General features: G+C 48.3%; 7 protein-coding genes across 7 annotated transcripts; 5 read left to right on the forward strand and 2 right to left on the reverse strand.

Annotated features, from left to right (window-relative positions):
- The first annotated feature begins 96 nt into the window (after window positions 1-96).
- EI90DRAFT_1908238 (uncharacterized protein) lies at window positions 97-1723 on the forward strand. Its single transcript, XM_039052321.1, has 2 exons — window positions 97-279; window positions 344-1723. Exons 1-2 carry the CDS (start codon window positions 250-252, stop codon window positions 1478-1480), a joined length of 1167 nt encoding a protein of 388 aa, XP_038912980.1. The 5' UTR covers window positions 97-249; the 3' UTR covers window positions 1481-1723.
- EI90DRAFT_2929992 (SNF2 family DNA-dependent ATPase) lies at window positions 1420-4108 on the forward strand (the record flags this gene model as incomplete). The annotated part of the gene is made up of 11 exons (XM_039055010.1): window positions 1420-1740; window positions 1848-1950; window positions 2009-2093; window positions 2144-2157; window positions 2207-2403; window positions 2461-2574; window positions 2638-3213; window positions 3277-3330; window positions 3372-3491; window positions 3546-3863; window positions 3923-4108. The coding sequence occupies 11 exons, from the start codon at window positions 1420-1422 to the stop codon at window positions 4106-4108; spliced, it is 2088 nt and encodes a 695-aa protein (XP_038912981.1).
- Window positions 4094-5183, reverse strand: EI90DRAFT_3156512 (uncharacterized protein). The gene is made up of 2 exons (XM_039066059.1): window positions 4921-5183; window positions 4094-4850 (listed from the first exon to the last, which is right to left on the reverse strand). Exons 1-2 carry the CDS (start codon window positions 5142-5144, stop codon window positions 4226-4228), a joined length of 849 nt encoding a protein of 282 aa, XP_038912982.1. The 5' UTR covers window positions 5145-5183; the 3' UTR covers window positions 4094-4225.
- Window positions 5184-5278: 95 nt separating this feature from the next.
- On the forward strand, window positions 5279-7214 carry EI90DRAFT_3127771 (uncharacterized protein; the record flags this gene model as incomplete). The annotated part of the gene is made up of 6 exons (XM_039064033.1): window positions 5279-5450; window positions 5522-5544; window positions 5631-5984; window positions 6047-6165; window positions 6247-6338; window positions 6415-7214. The coding sequence occupies 6 exons, from the start codon at window positions 5279-5281 to the stop codon at window positions 7212-7214; spliced, it is 1560 nt and encodes a 519-aa protein (XP_038912983.1).
- Window positions 7215-7668: 454 nt separating this feature from the next.
- Window positions 7669-9411, forward strand: EI90DRAFT_3069731 (uncharacterized protein). The gene is made up of 2 exons (XM_039061180.1): window positions 7669-8938; window positions 9001-9411. Exons 1-2 carry the CDS (start codon window positions 7745-7747, stop codon window positions 9328-9330), a joined length of 1524 nt encoding a protein of 507 aa, XP_038912984.1. The 5' UTR covers window positions 7669-7744; the 3' UTR covers window positions 9331-9411.
- Window positions 9412-10174: 763 nt separating this feature from the next.
- EI90DRAFT_3127773 (uncharacterized protein) lies at window positions 10175-10660 on the reverse strand (the record flags this gene model as incomplete). Its single annotated transcript, XM_039064034.1, has 2 exons — window positions 10175-10464; window positions 10549-10660. 2 exons carry the CDS (start codon window positions 10658-10660, stop codon window positions 10175-10177), a joined length of 402 nt encoding a protein of 133 aa, XP_038912985.1.
- A 2612-nt stretch (window positions 10661-13272) lies between these two features.
- EI90DRAFT_3127774 (uncharacterized protein) lies at window positions 13273-13898 on the forward strand (the record flags this gene model as incomplete). Its single annotated transcript, XM_039064035.1, has 5 exons — window positions 13273-13292; window positions 13349-13509; window positions 13563-13601; window positions 13663-13746; window positions 13822-13898. 5 exons carry the CDS (start codon window positions 13273-13275, stop codon window positions 13896-13898), a joined length of 381 nt encoding a protein of 126 aa, XP_038912986.1.
- Between the last annotated feature and the right edge of the window lie 4 nt (window positions 13899-13902).

Consider the following 13902-nt stretch of genomic DNA (forward strand, 5'->3'; position numbering starts at 1 on the left):
CCTGTACTTTGTATATACGTCTATCCTTTTCTCAATCAATTTCTGCTTCATTACCTCCTTTCAGTTTTTGTTACCGGAGCCAGACCTCGTCTAAGACTTCGTTTTAACGGTCGCGCATAATGACCACTAGCTCCCAGTGGACCTAATGGGCCGCACGCGGGAGCAAATCGCTCATTTGCGTGCCAGCTGCAAGCTGATTGCACCTCCTGACTTTCAACTTCTCAAAGCTTGCTGTCACTCCGGTCCAATATGCCCTCTACTGAGGCTGACGCAAATAAAGTACGCTGGTGGTCGTTCTATCGCATGGAATCACACGTTTTGAGCGTATCTTGGTTTACAACAGCAAGCGCTGCTTGACACTCTCCGCGCGAAAAAACCGCTCGGCACAGCTGCCTCCACTAACGCGAAACAGGAAGCACACACAAATCCCCCTTCTCGAGCGAGAGATGCCACCGGACTGCTGATATCGAGGCACTTTGCCGGGCCAAGCAGCGCTTTTCACACAAACAGGCCCTCAGGGAAAGTGTTGGTGCCGAATTCAAGTCCTATTGCACCAAGCACTCGACCTTCGAGTGAATATGTTCCTAAGATGGGCCACCATGGTGGTTCTCCTGGGCCATCCGCGTCGACTACGTCGCTTGTCTTTCGGGGGAAGCTGATGCAGCAAGAGATTCGGTCACTTGGACGAAAACCGGCGCTTGTACCTCCCTCCGCCACCGCGTCTTCATCGCGTTCCAGCTCAGTGAGGCGAAGAGATGATGAAGATACCAGTGATTCGGAAGCTCGTCCACGTAAAAGGGCAAATAACACGAGTTCTTCGTCGCCAGTTGATTTCGATCCCCTTTCATCACCGATCCATGGCCCAGGTGTAGGCGCCGTTAAGTTTGGCGTCAAGGAAATGCAAATCGACAGTTCTCCTCTGCAGCCCAACGGCCGATCTAGCCCTGGTAAGCCGCGCAGAAGGCTTGTAAGAGGCAGGCGTATTTCGTCAGACGATGAAGAATCCACGCCGTCGCCTCTCATTTCACCTAAAGTCGAGAACCAGGAAATCAAGAGGACTGAAGCAAAACCCCCAATCCCCCCGCGCACTGGCCCAATTACCGTCGTCCGCGTAACTGAAGTTCCCGTTCGCATCGATAAAGTGAAGGAACAGACTGTTCCATTCACTCGTCCCACAAGTCTGCCCACAACCACAATTAAATCCCACACAAAACCAACATCACCCACCAAACCCCAACTTAAACCTAAACCTAAACTAGTAGACATAGATAGTGGCAGCGACCTTTCCTCGTTCGACGACGACGACGAGTCGCTGGATGAAGCTGATCTTCAAAGGATCGAGCTTGCTCTAGTTTACTTCAACGAAGCCAGCGCCGAGAAATTGATTGAAATAAACGGTGAATACTTTTACTTCTCTTCATGCTTGCTACTGACTCCGCGAACACTCCAGCGTGCACACAAGCGCAGGCGCAGGCTATAATATCTGCTCGGCCATTCGAAGATGAAGACCAACTTCGCAGTAAGTTGAATAGAAAGAAGGGCGTCAGTCCTCGTTTCTTTGATGATTACGTGGCAATGCTTCGCGGGTATGACAGCGTCGACGTGATCGTGGAGAGATGCGAGTTGGTAGCCAAGCAAATTTCTGACATCCTCGCCGTCTGGGCGTCCGCTTCATCGGATAGCCCCGCCGAAGCGCCTTCCACGTCTACGGCGATGAACTCGGCGCCTGGGACAGGGATTGTTTCGTTAGCACCAGAGCGTCTTGAATTTTCCGCAAACGAAGTGACGGACACGCAAAGGACTGTCCGTGCGGATGCCTCAAGAACTACATCGCCGTTCAGCCGGAGTCATTAGGTGACGTCAAACTCAAGGACTATCAGCTTCTTGGAGTCAACTGGCTCAATTTGCTGCATCGGAGAAAGCTGAGCTGTATCCTTGCTGACGAAATGGGTGAGGATTGAAATGGGACTTGTCAATCCTTAGCATTATGCTTACCATCTCCGCGAAGGGCTTGGAAAAACGGCTCAGGTAATCTCCTTTTTTGCCCATCTCAGCGAACAGTGTAACAAAGGGCCGCATTTGGTGATAGTCCCGTAAGTGGTTGAGCACGCGGTTTTTATACATTTGTTGACCCCTCCCTTAGGAGTTCCACGCTCGGTAAGATGTCCCGTTTCTGGTGACCTTCCTATACTGATCCCCCGGAAAGAGAACTGGGGTCGTGAGTTTGCGAAGTTTGCACCATCGCTTGAGGTGCGGACGTACTATGGCATGCAGAATGACCGAGCCTACCAGCGAGCAGAGCTTATAGCTGATAGCGGGGAATGGAATGTATGCATCACGACATACAATATCGCACAGGGGAACGACGTCGACCGTAAATTCTTGAAACGCATAGAATGGGAGGTGAGACAGCTTGTTCATATTTTGAAGACGCCGTCTCACATGGCGATCTACGCTCAGTGTTGTGTGTTCGATGAGGGACATCAGCTTAAGAATTTTGAGTCTCAGCGTTACCAGCAGCTTCTCAAGATACCTTCGAAATGGCGGTTATTGTTAACAGGCACTCCCTTACAGGTGAAATTTGTTGTCTCTAGCTTGTGCACAATATTTTTTCTTATGCAATCCTTACGATATCAGAACAATCTTCAAGAACTCGTGTCGTTAATGAATTTTCTCCTGCCTGATTACTTTAGAGATGCGCTGGATTCACTACGTGCCATCTTCAAAGTCCGGCAGTCATCTCACACCAGCTTGCTATCCGAGGACCGTGTGCGTCGGGCCAGCAAGATCCTCACACCCTTCATCCTACGCCGACGAAAGGATCAAGTGCTCCAGGATCTGCCGAACAAAACCGAGCGCATTGAGTGGTGTCAGATGACGAACCTTCAGCAGGAAATATACAATGAGGCCCTGCAGCGGTCCCGGAAAATGCTGGAAGAGCTACCAGAAGATGAAAAGGCTCTTTTGGCGGTGGTAGACCTTGATGATGCCGACAATGAGGAGAACGCGAAGAAGACAAAGGCCAAGTCGAAAAAGAAGTCCACTGCCAACTCCAGCGCTCACGTTCTTATGGATTTACGTAAAGCCGCATGTCATCCAATGCTGTTCCGTCGGCGCTTCAACGATAAGACTCTGGCACGTATGGCTAAACAGTGCCTTGCGGAACCTGAATTTCACGACAGCGAATATGCGTTTGTCTTGGAAGATATGCAAGTAAGTTTTTCCCAAACCGAATAACTACGACACGGAGCAAAGCTGACTGCGTTGTTTACCCAGGTCATGACTGACGCGGAGCTGCAGCATTTCTGCAAGACATACAAGGCACGTAGCGTTCTGCGGGCAACGAGCCGTCCTGCTGATACATCTCTCAGTCCGTTCGCAGTAACGCTCTCGCCAATGACGTTTTCCTAGAAGCAGGAAAGATATCCCGTTTGTTACCGCTCTTGGACAAGTACAAGTCGGAAGGAAAGCGAGTTCTTATCTTCTCCCAAGTACGTCCTGCTGCAGTCTTGTGTGTATCGCCCCCGTTGACCATGCCATACTAGTTCACACAAGTACTCGATATACTGCAAGCTATCTTTAAACACAGGGATATCAAATACCTAATCCTTACTGGTCGAACACCCGTCGCCGAACGTCAAGGTCTCGTTGATACGTTCACCGAAGATGAATCCATTCCTGTGTTCCTTCTATCGACCAAAGCTGGTGGAATGGGAATCAACCTTACGGCTGCTTGCGTCGTTATCATCTTCGATCAAGACTTCAATCCGCACAATGACAAGCAGGCATGTGATCGTGCATATCGGATCGGACAAAAGAGAGATGTAGAAGTGGTCAAGCTGATCACTCGAAACACCATCGAGGTATGCCGCTAGAACTTCTGACGCATCATTGTTTATCGACGTTGTGGTTTGGTGACCAGGAAAACATGCTTCAACTTGGAAAAGTTAAACTTGACTTAGACGATGCCGTCGCTGCCGGAGAGGATGAAAGCGGCGGGTCGGAGAAAGCTATGAAGGCATCGTTATTGAGCATTCTCCGCAGACAGTTCAGTGAACAGGAGAAGGAAGCTCTTCCAGCTGATTCACCAATGCAAGTAGATCTTTGATTGACATCTCCTTCCTCCTTTCGGACTGCGCTACACAAAACATCGATAGAGATACATAAATAAACAGGACATTTGTATTACGCCTCATTGCATTGCCATATAGCCCTGAATAATTATTTAGACGTTGGACGTCGACACCTCCTGTTTTAACTTCGCCTTCGCCTTTTCCTCCTTCCCCCGCTGCTTGGCCCTGCCTTTGCCCTCCGATGTCTCAATCTGATGAAGTAATTTTGCGGCTTTAACTGCTCTCCACGTCCGAGCCATCTTAGCCATGTCCTTCAACCTTTTCCGTTGCCTTCTCCGACTGAGGTGATCGATCATTGGCTTCAACCACCGGCGTACTAAAGGTTGGGGACGTTCACTGAACCCGCGGAGTGCTTTTCCTGCCAGTTTACGAGCATTCGTCTTGGGGATGGCATCAGGTTTGGGCTTCCGAGTGTTCTTGTTGGCCGTGGCGGTACTCATGGTTGTAGCGTCAGGGGTGGTCGTAGAAGACTGAAAAGCTTCGTTAATAACAGTAGTTGGCCCCCTAGATTTCCTCGAAGCTTTCTTCTCCTTAGGCGGTGTTCTCCTCCAAAACCACTCTGATATATAAACTTTATTATCAGGTCCACTTCCTAGGATTTGTCGTTGATTGGAGGACATGGTGCTTTTTTCTTCAGGCGTTGCTTCGCGACGGATGTGGATTTTTTCCCATTTTCTGCTTTGGATGAGATGTTGGAGAGCATGCCGTTTGAGTTGACTTTGAGGCGTGTGAGTTAGATAGCGTCAGAACACAATTTCTTGATGAAACAAGGTACGTCATAACGCACGACATATTAGGCAAAGGGGTAGGTGAGGTGATTATTGGCGCCTTAGTAACCTTGGATGAAGGAGGCGGGGCAGGAGATGAAATTTGGAAGTTCGGCTTTTTAGTCATGAGGGCATGTTGTTCTTGGACTTTACGAAGAATGTCCTTATTAGATATGGGCCCATGTCTAGCGATAACTTGTTTTGCTAAGCCTCTAATGTAGACTGGGAAGCCGGGCAGTGACATAGCTGCCCAGCGCTTGGCAGCAAAATTGACAGGTGACCGTGGGAAGTCATGTGTATAATCGCAAACCGGTACAGGGAACAGCCTCCGGTTGTGGCTGTTAGTGTTACTCCTTTCCACACGACCATAACAACAAAATGCCCCACGCACCTTACGATCAGTGGAAATTGGTCGACGATCAATTCATTGAAAGTCAAGAAGCCACAACCAAGCTTAGAGAATGGGTTACAGCATACGTTGGTGAGCTATCCACCGAGAAGAAGTTTAGAAGTGAGACTGTAGCTTGGGTACTCCGCTCTTTGGACACTCGTGAGTTTTAAAAGGGTTATTTTATTTCTGTATGGTCACCCCAACTGTTCCCTCGCCGTGCTCTGTATTAGCATCCTTGTTTCGATTGTACAAGGTAAGGAGTTCCCTTGAAGGACTTTTGCCCACAGGTGCTCGTCAGACACTGCCTCTTCTCACGTACCATATGTGTATTCCGTCCAGCGCAAAAAATTCTCGATACCTCTCACTCAAGAAGCACTCAAGCAAAATATACTCTGGCGAATCGAGACATTTCCTTCACTCCCGACTCTATGTGCAAGTTCTGTGATGAGATTCGTGCCTCCATCATCAAGTTCATCGAGTACAGATCGTTTCGGACGACCAATACTAGTCGTACGGGCCAGATATCTCTCAGGACAGACTGTGGAAGGACTAAAAAACCAAGTTCTTTCAATGTACGAACTTGCTAGGTTACACATTGCCGATTTGTTTCATCAAAGCGGTGTGACGGGAGGGAAGAGGGTTTTACAATTTGTGGTGATTATTGATTTGCAGAGTTTGGCTATTCGAGATGTGGTATGCTATTCGTAATCCTTCGCGTGGGTTTTTGGAACATCACTCAGGTGTATGGTTTCCAGCCTATGGACATGGTGACCTGGTTTCGCAGCGTCCCTAATGTTCATTATCCTGGGATGTGCGCTGGATGTTATGTTCTTAATTTCTCATGGGCGTTCAATGGAACGTGGTCCATCCTCAAGTTTGTATATCCATCCCTTCGCGCGATCCTACTCGGCTGACCACTCTATTTCTAATTCAATACACAACCAAATCATCCCAGACGAGTACTCCCCGAACGAGCAATAGCACGTGTATTCTTCCCGAAGCAATCAGAACTTTTAAAGTCCCTCCCAGGGTCGTCCCTACCCCAAGGTGCGTTTTGATCACCCCAATTGTTTCTGACCTGGAGGGCTGATCAATACTGTTTTATAACATATTACCTGCGTAGAATACGGGGGAGAATTACCTGCTCTCGATGAGGAACGCGACGTCCTTATGGGGAGCTACGTTTCAGAGTTGCCAACCTCCTCGGATGATTCCTCGTCGGAGGACGATTCGTCACTAGCTTCATCTAGTACAGCAGTGACATCTACGTCATACACGAGAGCAACCAAGAAGCGCGTTGATCTGGCACCCTCTCCCACCTTGCCATCATCAGCAGCTACACCATCAGACTTTCCATCTTCAGTTTTGCCTCCACCAATACCTATCCCATCCCGTTCACCCTACAACTCATTCTTCGGCTACCCGGTCCATTTCACCTCATCTTCTACCAACTCGATACCTCGTTTATCGTACGGCCGACGTCGGAAGCGTGACTTGGCACGAACGCTCCTCATACTCTACTTCCGCCGGATTTCATTAATCCTTCAACGAACGCTTCACTTTCTCGTGCCGCTTTCGAAACGAAGTGCGACTAACGCACCAAATTATTATTATTATTACGATCATACTGCCACCAACTATAATAATAACGATGGAGAAATTAAAAAATCATCCAAAACCGTGGGAGGTATCCGACTTAGTCTGTGGTTCTGGGGGAGTCTCATTGCATGGTTAGCGGGGAGTATTGGGAAAATCGTTTGGATGCTGAGAATAGGTCGAGGTACTAGCATTGGACAGGCTTTCATTACGGCATTGAAGGATGTTGTTCCCAGTTTGATTTCGGTGATAGAAGGAATCGCAGTGCAGATGCCGAGCGGGACTAAGACGATGGTTGGGTCGGGCACATCTCTTATCTCGTTCTAGTACTTTGTCGTCCTAGTGGCCAAAATACCACGCTGTTCCGGGAATAATGGTTTGCAAAATCGTAGTTTTGCGATGACCAGTCTAGCGCTGCATGGACTACTTGGAATGTGATATTTGTGGCCAGGCGTCGGACCCGTTCTGGCGCCACTGTTTTGGCGGCCTCCGCGGTCGTGGTTCTACATACTGCATAAGATCGAGGCACGCCGGAGGGCGACACACCTGCAAGGTGCGGTTGATGCACCTACCGATATGCCTTAAAATCGGAAAAAAGAAAAGGTATGCTAAATAGGCACAAAAGACAAGACAGCAATGACAGGCCGAAGCCCACATCAATTATCGACGTCTCACAACATAACGCAAGGTCGGGCATCATAGCACCAGTCAACCACTACTGTCACTTAACAGTCTTAGCTTCAGTGCGAAGTGACATGACATGGGAAGCTGTGCTCCAAAGGTCCTCGATTTGGCAGCTTGATTGAACTCCCCAACGTCCCACGGTATCGTTCTCCTAAGTATTTCCCAAATCCTACATGCCAGAACTGATGCTCGCTAATTTGCTTCATCGCATGTCCAAAGATGCGAACACATTGCAGGGATATGCTCTCGATTACGAACCCAGTGTTGCACCTGTCTATCTCGCATACGATGCTGCAGCCCGCAGCTCGCGCCGAAAAACAATCGAGGATGCCCTGGAACGCATGGATACGGATTATGAATCCATTTATGCCCTCGCTCAACAGATCGGCACCATTGAGCGTTCTCTACGACGACGACGGGCCATATTTCGGAATTTTCTCCAACCCGTAGCCGCTCTTCCAATGGAAGTTTTGCAACAGATTTTTCTGTATGCCATTCAGCCAGGGGAGTATTTAGGACATATCAATCATGAATATCTTCCCTCCTCCATTACCCTCAGCCAAGTCTGTTCAGCATGGAGACAGGCAGCTCAATCATACCCCCTAATATGGACCGTGGTGCGACTGGAGCCATGTAGTCATGCTTCCTACGCGCCATACGCTCGCTATTCTAAAGGCCTCCCTCTAGAAGTTCATGGGCGAAAACTCGTCAATGTGAATATCACCGGGCTGGAAAGCGCCGACACTCAGAGCCGGATAACCACACTGTATTTGCCAGGGGACCTCGAAGATCATTTGAAAGCATCCTCATCCGACGGGGCCACCTTCTGGGAAGAAAGAGGAGTGCTGGATTGGAGGTCTATAGAACGGCTGACCCTGCTGGCACCTGGTAGTGTGAGACGCCCCAAGGTTTTTACCGCAGGTCTGACATGTCTTGAGTCACTTCGTCACCTGTGCCTTGAAGGTCTCTTCGTCCCATTGTCTCCTGCTCAGCTAGCAAAACTTGTAACTCTTGGCCTCGCGTTTATTAATGCTGAGGGCTTTGAGTTTTCTAAGTTTATCAATGCCTGTGACAATCTGGAGGAATTGACCTTGAAATTTGTGCACATCAGTTGGAACGAGGATCACATTATCAATGTCCCACAGCAGGGGTCAATTCCATCTCTCCGTACCCTTGTTGTCAACTCGTTAAACTTTTCCGTGGCAGCATTTCTTGCTCGCTACGGGATGCCTCGTCTCCAATGCATCACGTTGGATCTGTGGGATATGGATGACTACATGAATGACCTGGATCTCGTTGATGACACTCCTGACGATTATTTTTCCCTGCGTCGGCCGCCTGTGCGCCTACACGCGGTCCAGCATTTTGTGAGTAAACGCTTCGATGAATTCTTTTCTACTTCAATACCGATCTCTCGCGTCTGCCATAGGTGATGAACACACCAACGATTAAATCTGTTACCTTAAGGGGCGGGATGAAAACCATATCCTATGTCCTAAAGACATTATGGCCTCATTCATCACATCTGGAGCACGACAATTTCCCTGGCCTCACGGACCTTGATATTTTTATTTGGAGAGCTTTTGAACGGGACCCTCACGACATAATTGACCTTCGACTCCTGATCAGAGCTCATCTAGCAGATCGTCAGGCAGAGTCAAGGCCGCTTCAAAGATTGACAGCACCACGCTTCATATTTGAAGATGATGATGTGGATTGGTTACGGGGTGGGGTACAAGAATTAGAACTAACCGATTAACAACGATGCCTTGATTTGAACAGTATATACAATAAACTAATCGCATGAACGTACTACATAGTTCGAATAAACCCCTCGCTGTCATGTCCAGCGAGTTCCCTTCGAGGTACTCGCATCACGCAACACAACTCTGGCCCTCGTGCCCGTGCTGTCTTGTTGGTCTACAGCAAGTAACGTATCATAATATACTGAACCATCCATGCAGTACATCTAGGGATGCAGTGGTTAGGCTTGACCGGTCCCTTGATATGTTGATTGTTGGTGAGTTGCGCATGAAAATTGCGGTGTTGGCGCTAAGGATTTGAATAACGTAAATGAATCAAGGTGCACGAACACCCTCAATCTGTTCCTCATTGGGTTTCCTTAACACTGAACGAGAGCTTGACGATTGAGCTGCGTTCGAAACCAATCAAGACACGGAAGTTCGTCTGGTTTTGACCAGTACTGTTTACACAAGCAAAAATTGGTTCGGACTTGCAGCGAGCTAGATACGTAGCAGTGGGGGCGCAACGATCCAAATTCGTTTAACGGACGCAAAACAGCATGGAATGACAGCGACAACATGAAACCAACCCAACCCAAATCCATAGATGGCCTAATGTACACGTATAATGAGGATCCACGTAAGATGCTGAAGTACCATATAAAATGGTAGTGCCAATAGTCTAAAAAAGCTATAGACGACCCATGGTAGTACTGTAATGTATGTATAATTCGACATCTTGTATCCATCGCCGATTGGATCTTGCGCCTCTACTTGTTGCAAACACCAGGGGGAATGTCGAAATCCTTGAAAGGAAGGATTTTGAGCGATCATTAATGAGCTAAATTTCGCGAACTCACATCAGTGCGGACACCTCCACCCCAGGAATGGAGCCAATAATGGTTGCATCAGGACTCTATGGTAGACCAGACTCAGTATACGGATATGTCTCAAAGGCTTCTTGGTGGCGTTGGCCCTGTGCTCCTTCTTGTGATAGAAATCTCCCTTTGGGATGTCGCCATTTTCATCGGGCTGGGGTGGGAAGAGTGTGTCCGCAAATCCGTGCTTCTTAGTGAATTCCTGCTCGATAACCCAGAGGATCTCTGCCCAAACTTCGCCAATGGCATGAACGCCCCAGTATTGTCCAACGTCTTGTAAGTAGAGGGATTGATGCTCATATCCTAAAAAAAATCATCAGCATAAATAAACACGCAAATATGATCATTTTTACTTACAGTTGAAGAATAGTTCCGAATGCCCCGCTCCTGATTTTGCAGCCCAAGCACCCATAGGATAATCCCTGTAAGCGCTAGTACTGCGGACCGTAGTGACGATGAAGTCTGGCATAAGAAAGTTGAAGTCACTGGGCCTTTTGAGCACAGCAAACCTGTGAGTCAGTTGTAGCCCCTCGTCTATACATGTTATGCCAATAGTTCTGTCCACGACTTTGAGGCATATTTATGAACTAAAACCATATGCTTTGAATGTCATGCGTTCGATACTCCTTGTTTCGTACGCTACAGGATGTCTGGTTTTGTTGACCGTCGCCAACGCACTTCTTTGCGGTTATCTTATTCTTCTGAGATTTCTGCAAGCACTTGACAAATGCTCGATGGTCTTATTCGATACTCCATGGTGATTTGGAGGCGTCTTTCCAGGTGAATGAATACCTGGCGCGACCGCCATCAAGAATCACCCATGGCCCATAGGGGTTCCCAATCATGGACTGCTTGGAATCCCTTGACTACTCTTCAATCCCATTCGTCAGGACAGTGTTGCGGTCACTCGAAGATAAACCCAATACGTTGGAGTGCCCTATATGTTGCGAAGAAATGGACACAGAGCGGGCCCATGCTCAAAATGAACCGACCTGCCACGCTTGCCTTATGATACGGTTATAGATACTCCGGAAACGTCGGGCTAACCCGAGTCCTTACACCGATGTGTCGTAGTCCTAGCATACTCAACTACGTCAACGCTGTTCGCCGTATGTAAAAGTAAATATAATGAGTTAGAATTGATGAAAGCTTTTTTTATGTGACAGTAAAATGCAGCGAAAGTCTCGGCAAGGTGCAAGATGCAGAAGGCAGAATCCAGTGTGGTTAACGCATAAGCCCGAAGACGAGGTCCAAGACTGAGAGAACCATCAAAGAGAGTAAGTTTAAGTGCATGGTGCATCAGCAGTGCTTATGTGTCAGTGTGGAACTGCGCCCAGACAAGAAGCGTTCATATGATGAAATGTCGACGCGAGTTTGGAGGAAATTAATCTGTTCGGTGAGTGTTGAGATCTCGGATGCGATAGTAATACCTCCTGGAAAACCTTCTCTCTGAGTAATATAAGTTTACAGATAGCCGGTGCTTCTAGTGGGTATTACTTGCAAGAATTGTGCAATAAGAACGGTAACCAAGACTCAACAGCCTGATAAAGTGGATCGTCATAGTCAAGAAGGGAAGAGCCATACGCAGCCCGGAAAAACGACTACAGGGATGCATGCAGCCCAGCAAGGCACAAGGGATGGCTGCACCAGTGTATGGGGAAGGACAAAATCTGAAAGCGGCGTTCGCCGAGGGCTGGCATTCAGAATGCCGCGCGGGTAGTAACTGTTCTGTCATGCTCTATCTGTAGAGGTTGCTTCAGCCTACTATTATCTCTGCGGACTTTAAAATTCCGTCAATTAGAACGATGAGAGAAAGCTCGCTTCACATCCAAAATGTTGCCAATGACTTATCTGTTTGTTTGAAGTGGTGCGGCAATCCGGCCTAGACTAAACGCAACACTGCATTCCGAACGGACCAATCGCAGCGCCTCATACTGTATGCGCCATGGAATCCTGGAAACTTTGATGTCCTGGCTGTATTGGCTGAGTCTTCCTACTCCGGCTCGGATCATCGAGCGGATTTGTCGGATTAGCCTGATTGTTCAATAGCGCTCAGTGCCTTTCTCAGCTACACCTCTCTCGAGTAATTCCCATACACCCTTTCTTTCCAGCATATTAGACGTCTGTACCGATCTCTGTCGCCCATTGTAGTATCAAGTCCAGACTCCAATGTTATCACCGTACTGTTGGGCCACATCACCTACTCACTGTAATTGAAATCAGAGCCACATTGCGCACCTTCGGCCCAGGATGGATTTCTATCTAACGCCGTTGGCGCCTGAATCCTGTCAACAAACTGAGAGTTAGCAGCGTCTTCCTGTGGGTCGCGCCTCGAAGTAGGCATTGCGTCTACTTACCTCTTTAGCTGACGATGTGCAAAATGTACAGTGACGCGAACCTTGATTTCTTCGGGCATACCAGTGCGAAACGATACACGCTGAAATACGTTGTGCGTTAGCATGCACGAAATCTTGGCTAAAGAGGTCGAGACTCGACAGTATCAATCCAAATACTAAACGATAGAGGAAATACATACCTCGTAAATGTTTTCGTCGCTCCTGCTAATATCTTCTATCCAACATCACACCTTTGGGTTCATGAATGCCGCTCGCTTTGACTGTACATGGGAGACCTACAAGCCAGATATCGCGTGCGCGCTCCTCTGCTGCTGATCTGACATATAGTACCGCAGCGTCACTGGTGTAGGTGGAAAATCAATCGAGTGAAGACATTTTGACGAGGTGAATAGTGCTTGTTCTCGCGCGCCCATTTACTTCGTGGACTTGGAATGCCCAGTCCTGATCTTTTGGATGTCCAAAGTGGCAGAAACAACCCATTCCGGGGTTCGTGATAAATTCATTCAAGCGGCATGCCACACGCCACACGCCGCACGCCACACGCCAGCCCAGGATTGGCGCCAACTGGTGTGGCAGAAGAGAAATTGCGTGATGAGATTCGAAGGATGCTTGACCGGGGTCGCTTCAGCACATAGCATTTGCATCCGAGGCAACACTTTGCTCACCGTGTTCGCCTTGAGGACCCCTTGTTGCTGACTTCCCTTCCCCTACAATATTCCTCTCGATGACGATGGCGGCAGGCTAGTGAGTCACACGGGTTCAAATACGATGATCAACCGTGTCTGACGTGTGGACATTAGCATCGCTCTTTGCATTGTGGGGCTCACTATCCTCACTTGTATTTCCGGTGCCCCAGTGGCACTTCTGTGGACCATAATATTCTCACCAAATCACCGTCCCGCTCTGCGGGGTTTCGTCATTTTTGCTATTTTACTCATGCCACTGCATGTGGTACAAATTGGTAAGTTCCATGACCAGGATCACATCAATTGATATACATTCATTCCCACATAGTTAGTGGGGAGCTTCTCATAACCAAACATCTCTGGACCTGTCAGTATGCTGTTGTACCAGAATATTGAGGCTTCGGTCATTACCTCGACCTATGTTCCAGACAATTCGGTTGACGAAATGGCTGCAAAGATACTCCGAAGCTGCATTCTTTTAGCCTCTGCTCCAACAATCAGCGGATTTCACTGTGAGTAGTATAATTCTGACCATTGACTATGTTCCCACTCTGATTGTGTTTTCCCTCAGTATTCCTAAGCTTCAGGCAAGGTCTTCGCCATTTCATCATCCACTCTAGAGTCTAATGCTGTAGACGGCCAGAGCCTTACGGTCAATCTGTGAATGC

Source organism: Cantharellus anzutake (assembly GCF_015039405.1).
Source record: "Cantharellus anzutake strain C23 chromosome Unknown EI90scaffold_45, whole genome shotgun sequence".
NCBI classification, from domain to species: Eukaryota; Fungi; Basidiomycota; class Agaricomycetes; order Cantharellales; family Hydnaceae; genus Cantharellus; species Cantharellus anzutake.

Excerpts from the sequence above, each read along its gene's own strand:
- EI90DRAFT_1908238 (XM_039052321.1), top strand. The coding sequence starts at position 250 with ATGCCCTCTACTGAGGCTGACGCAAATAAA. Across the intron at positions 280-343 it reads CTGAGGCTGACGCAAATAAA|CAAGCGCTGCTTGACACTCT; the intron begins GTACGCTGGTGG and ends GGTTTACAACAG.
- EI90DRAFT_3156512 (XM_039066059.1), bottom strand. The coding sequence starts at position 5,144 with ATGTCACTGCCCGGCTTCCCAGTCTACATTAGAGGCTTAGCAAAACAA. Across the intron at positions 4,851-4,920 it reads ACCCCTTTGCCTAATATGTC|TCAACTCAAACGGCATGCTC; the intron begins GTGCGTTATGAC and ends CACGCCTCAAAG.
- EI90DRAFT_3069731 (XM_039061180.1), top strand. The coding sequence starts at position 7,745 with ATGCCAGAACTGATGCTCGCTAATTTGCTTCATCGCATGTCCAAAGAT. Across the intron at positions 8,939-9,000 it reads TACACGCGGTCCAGCATTTT|GTGATGAACACACCAACGAT; the intron begins GTGAGTAAACGC and ends CGTCTGCCATAG.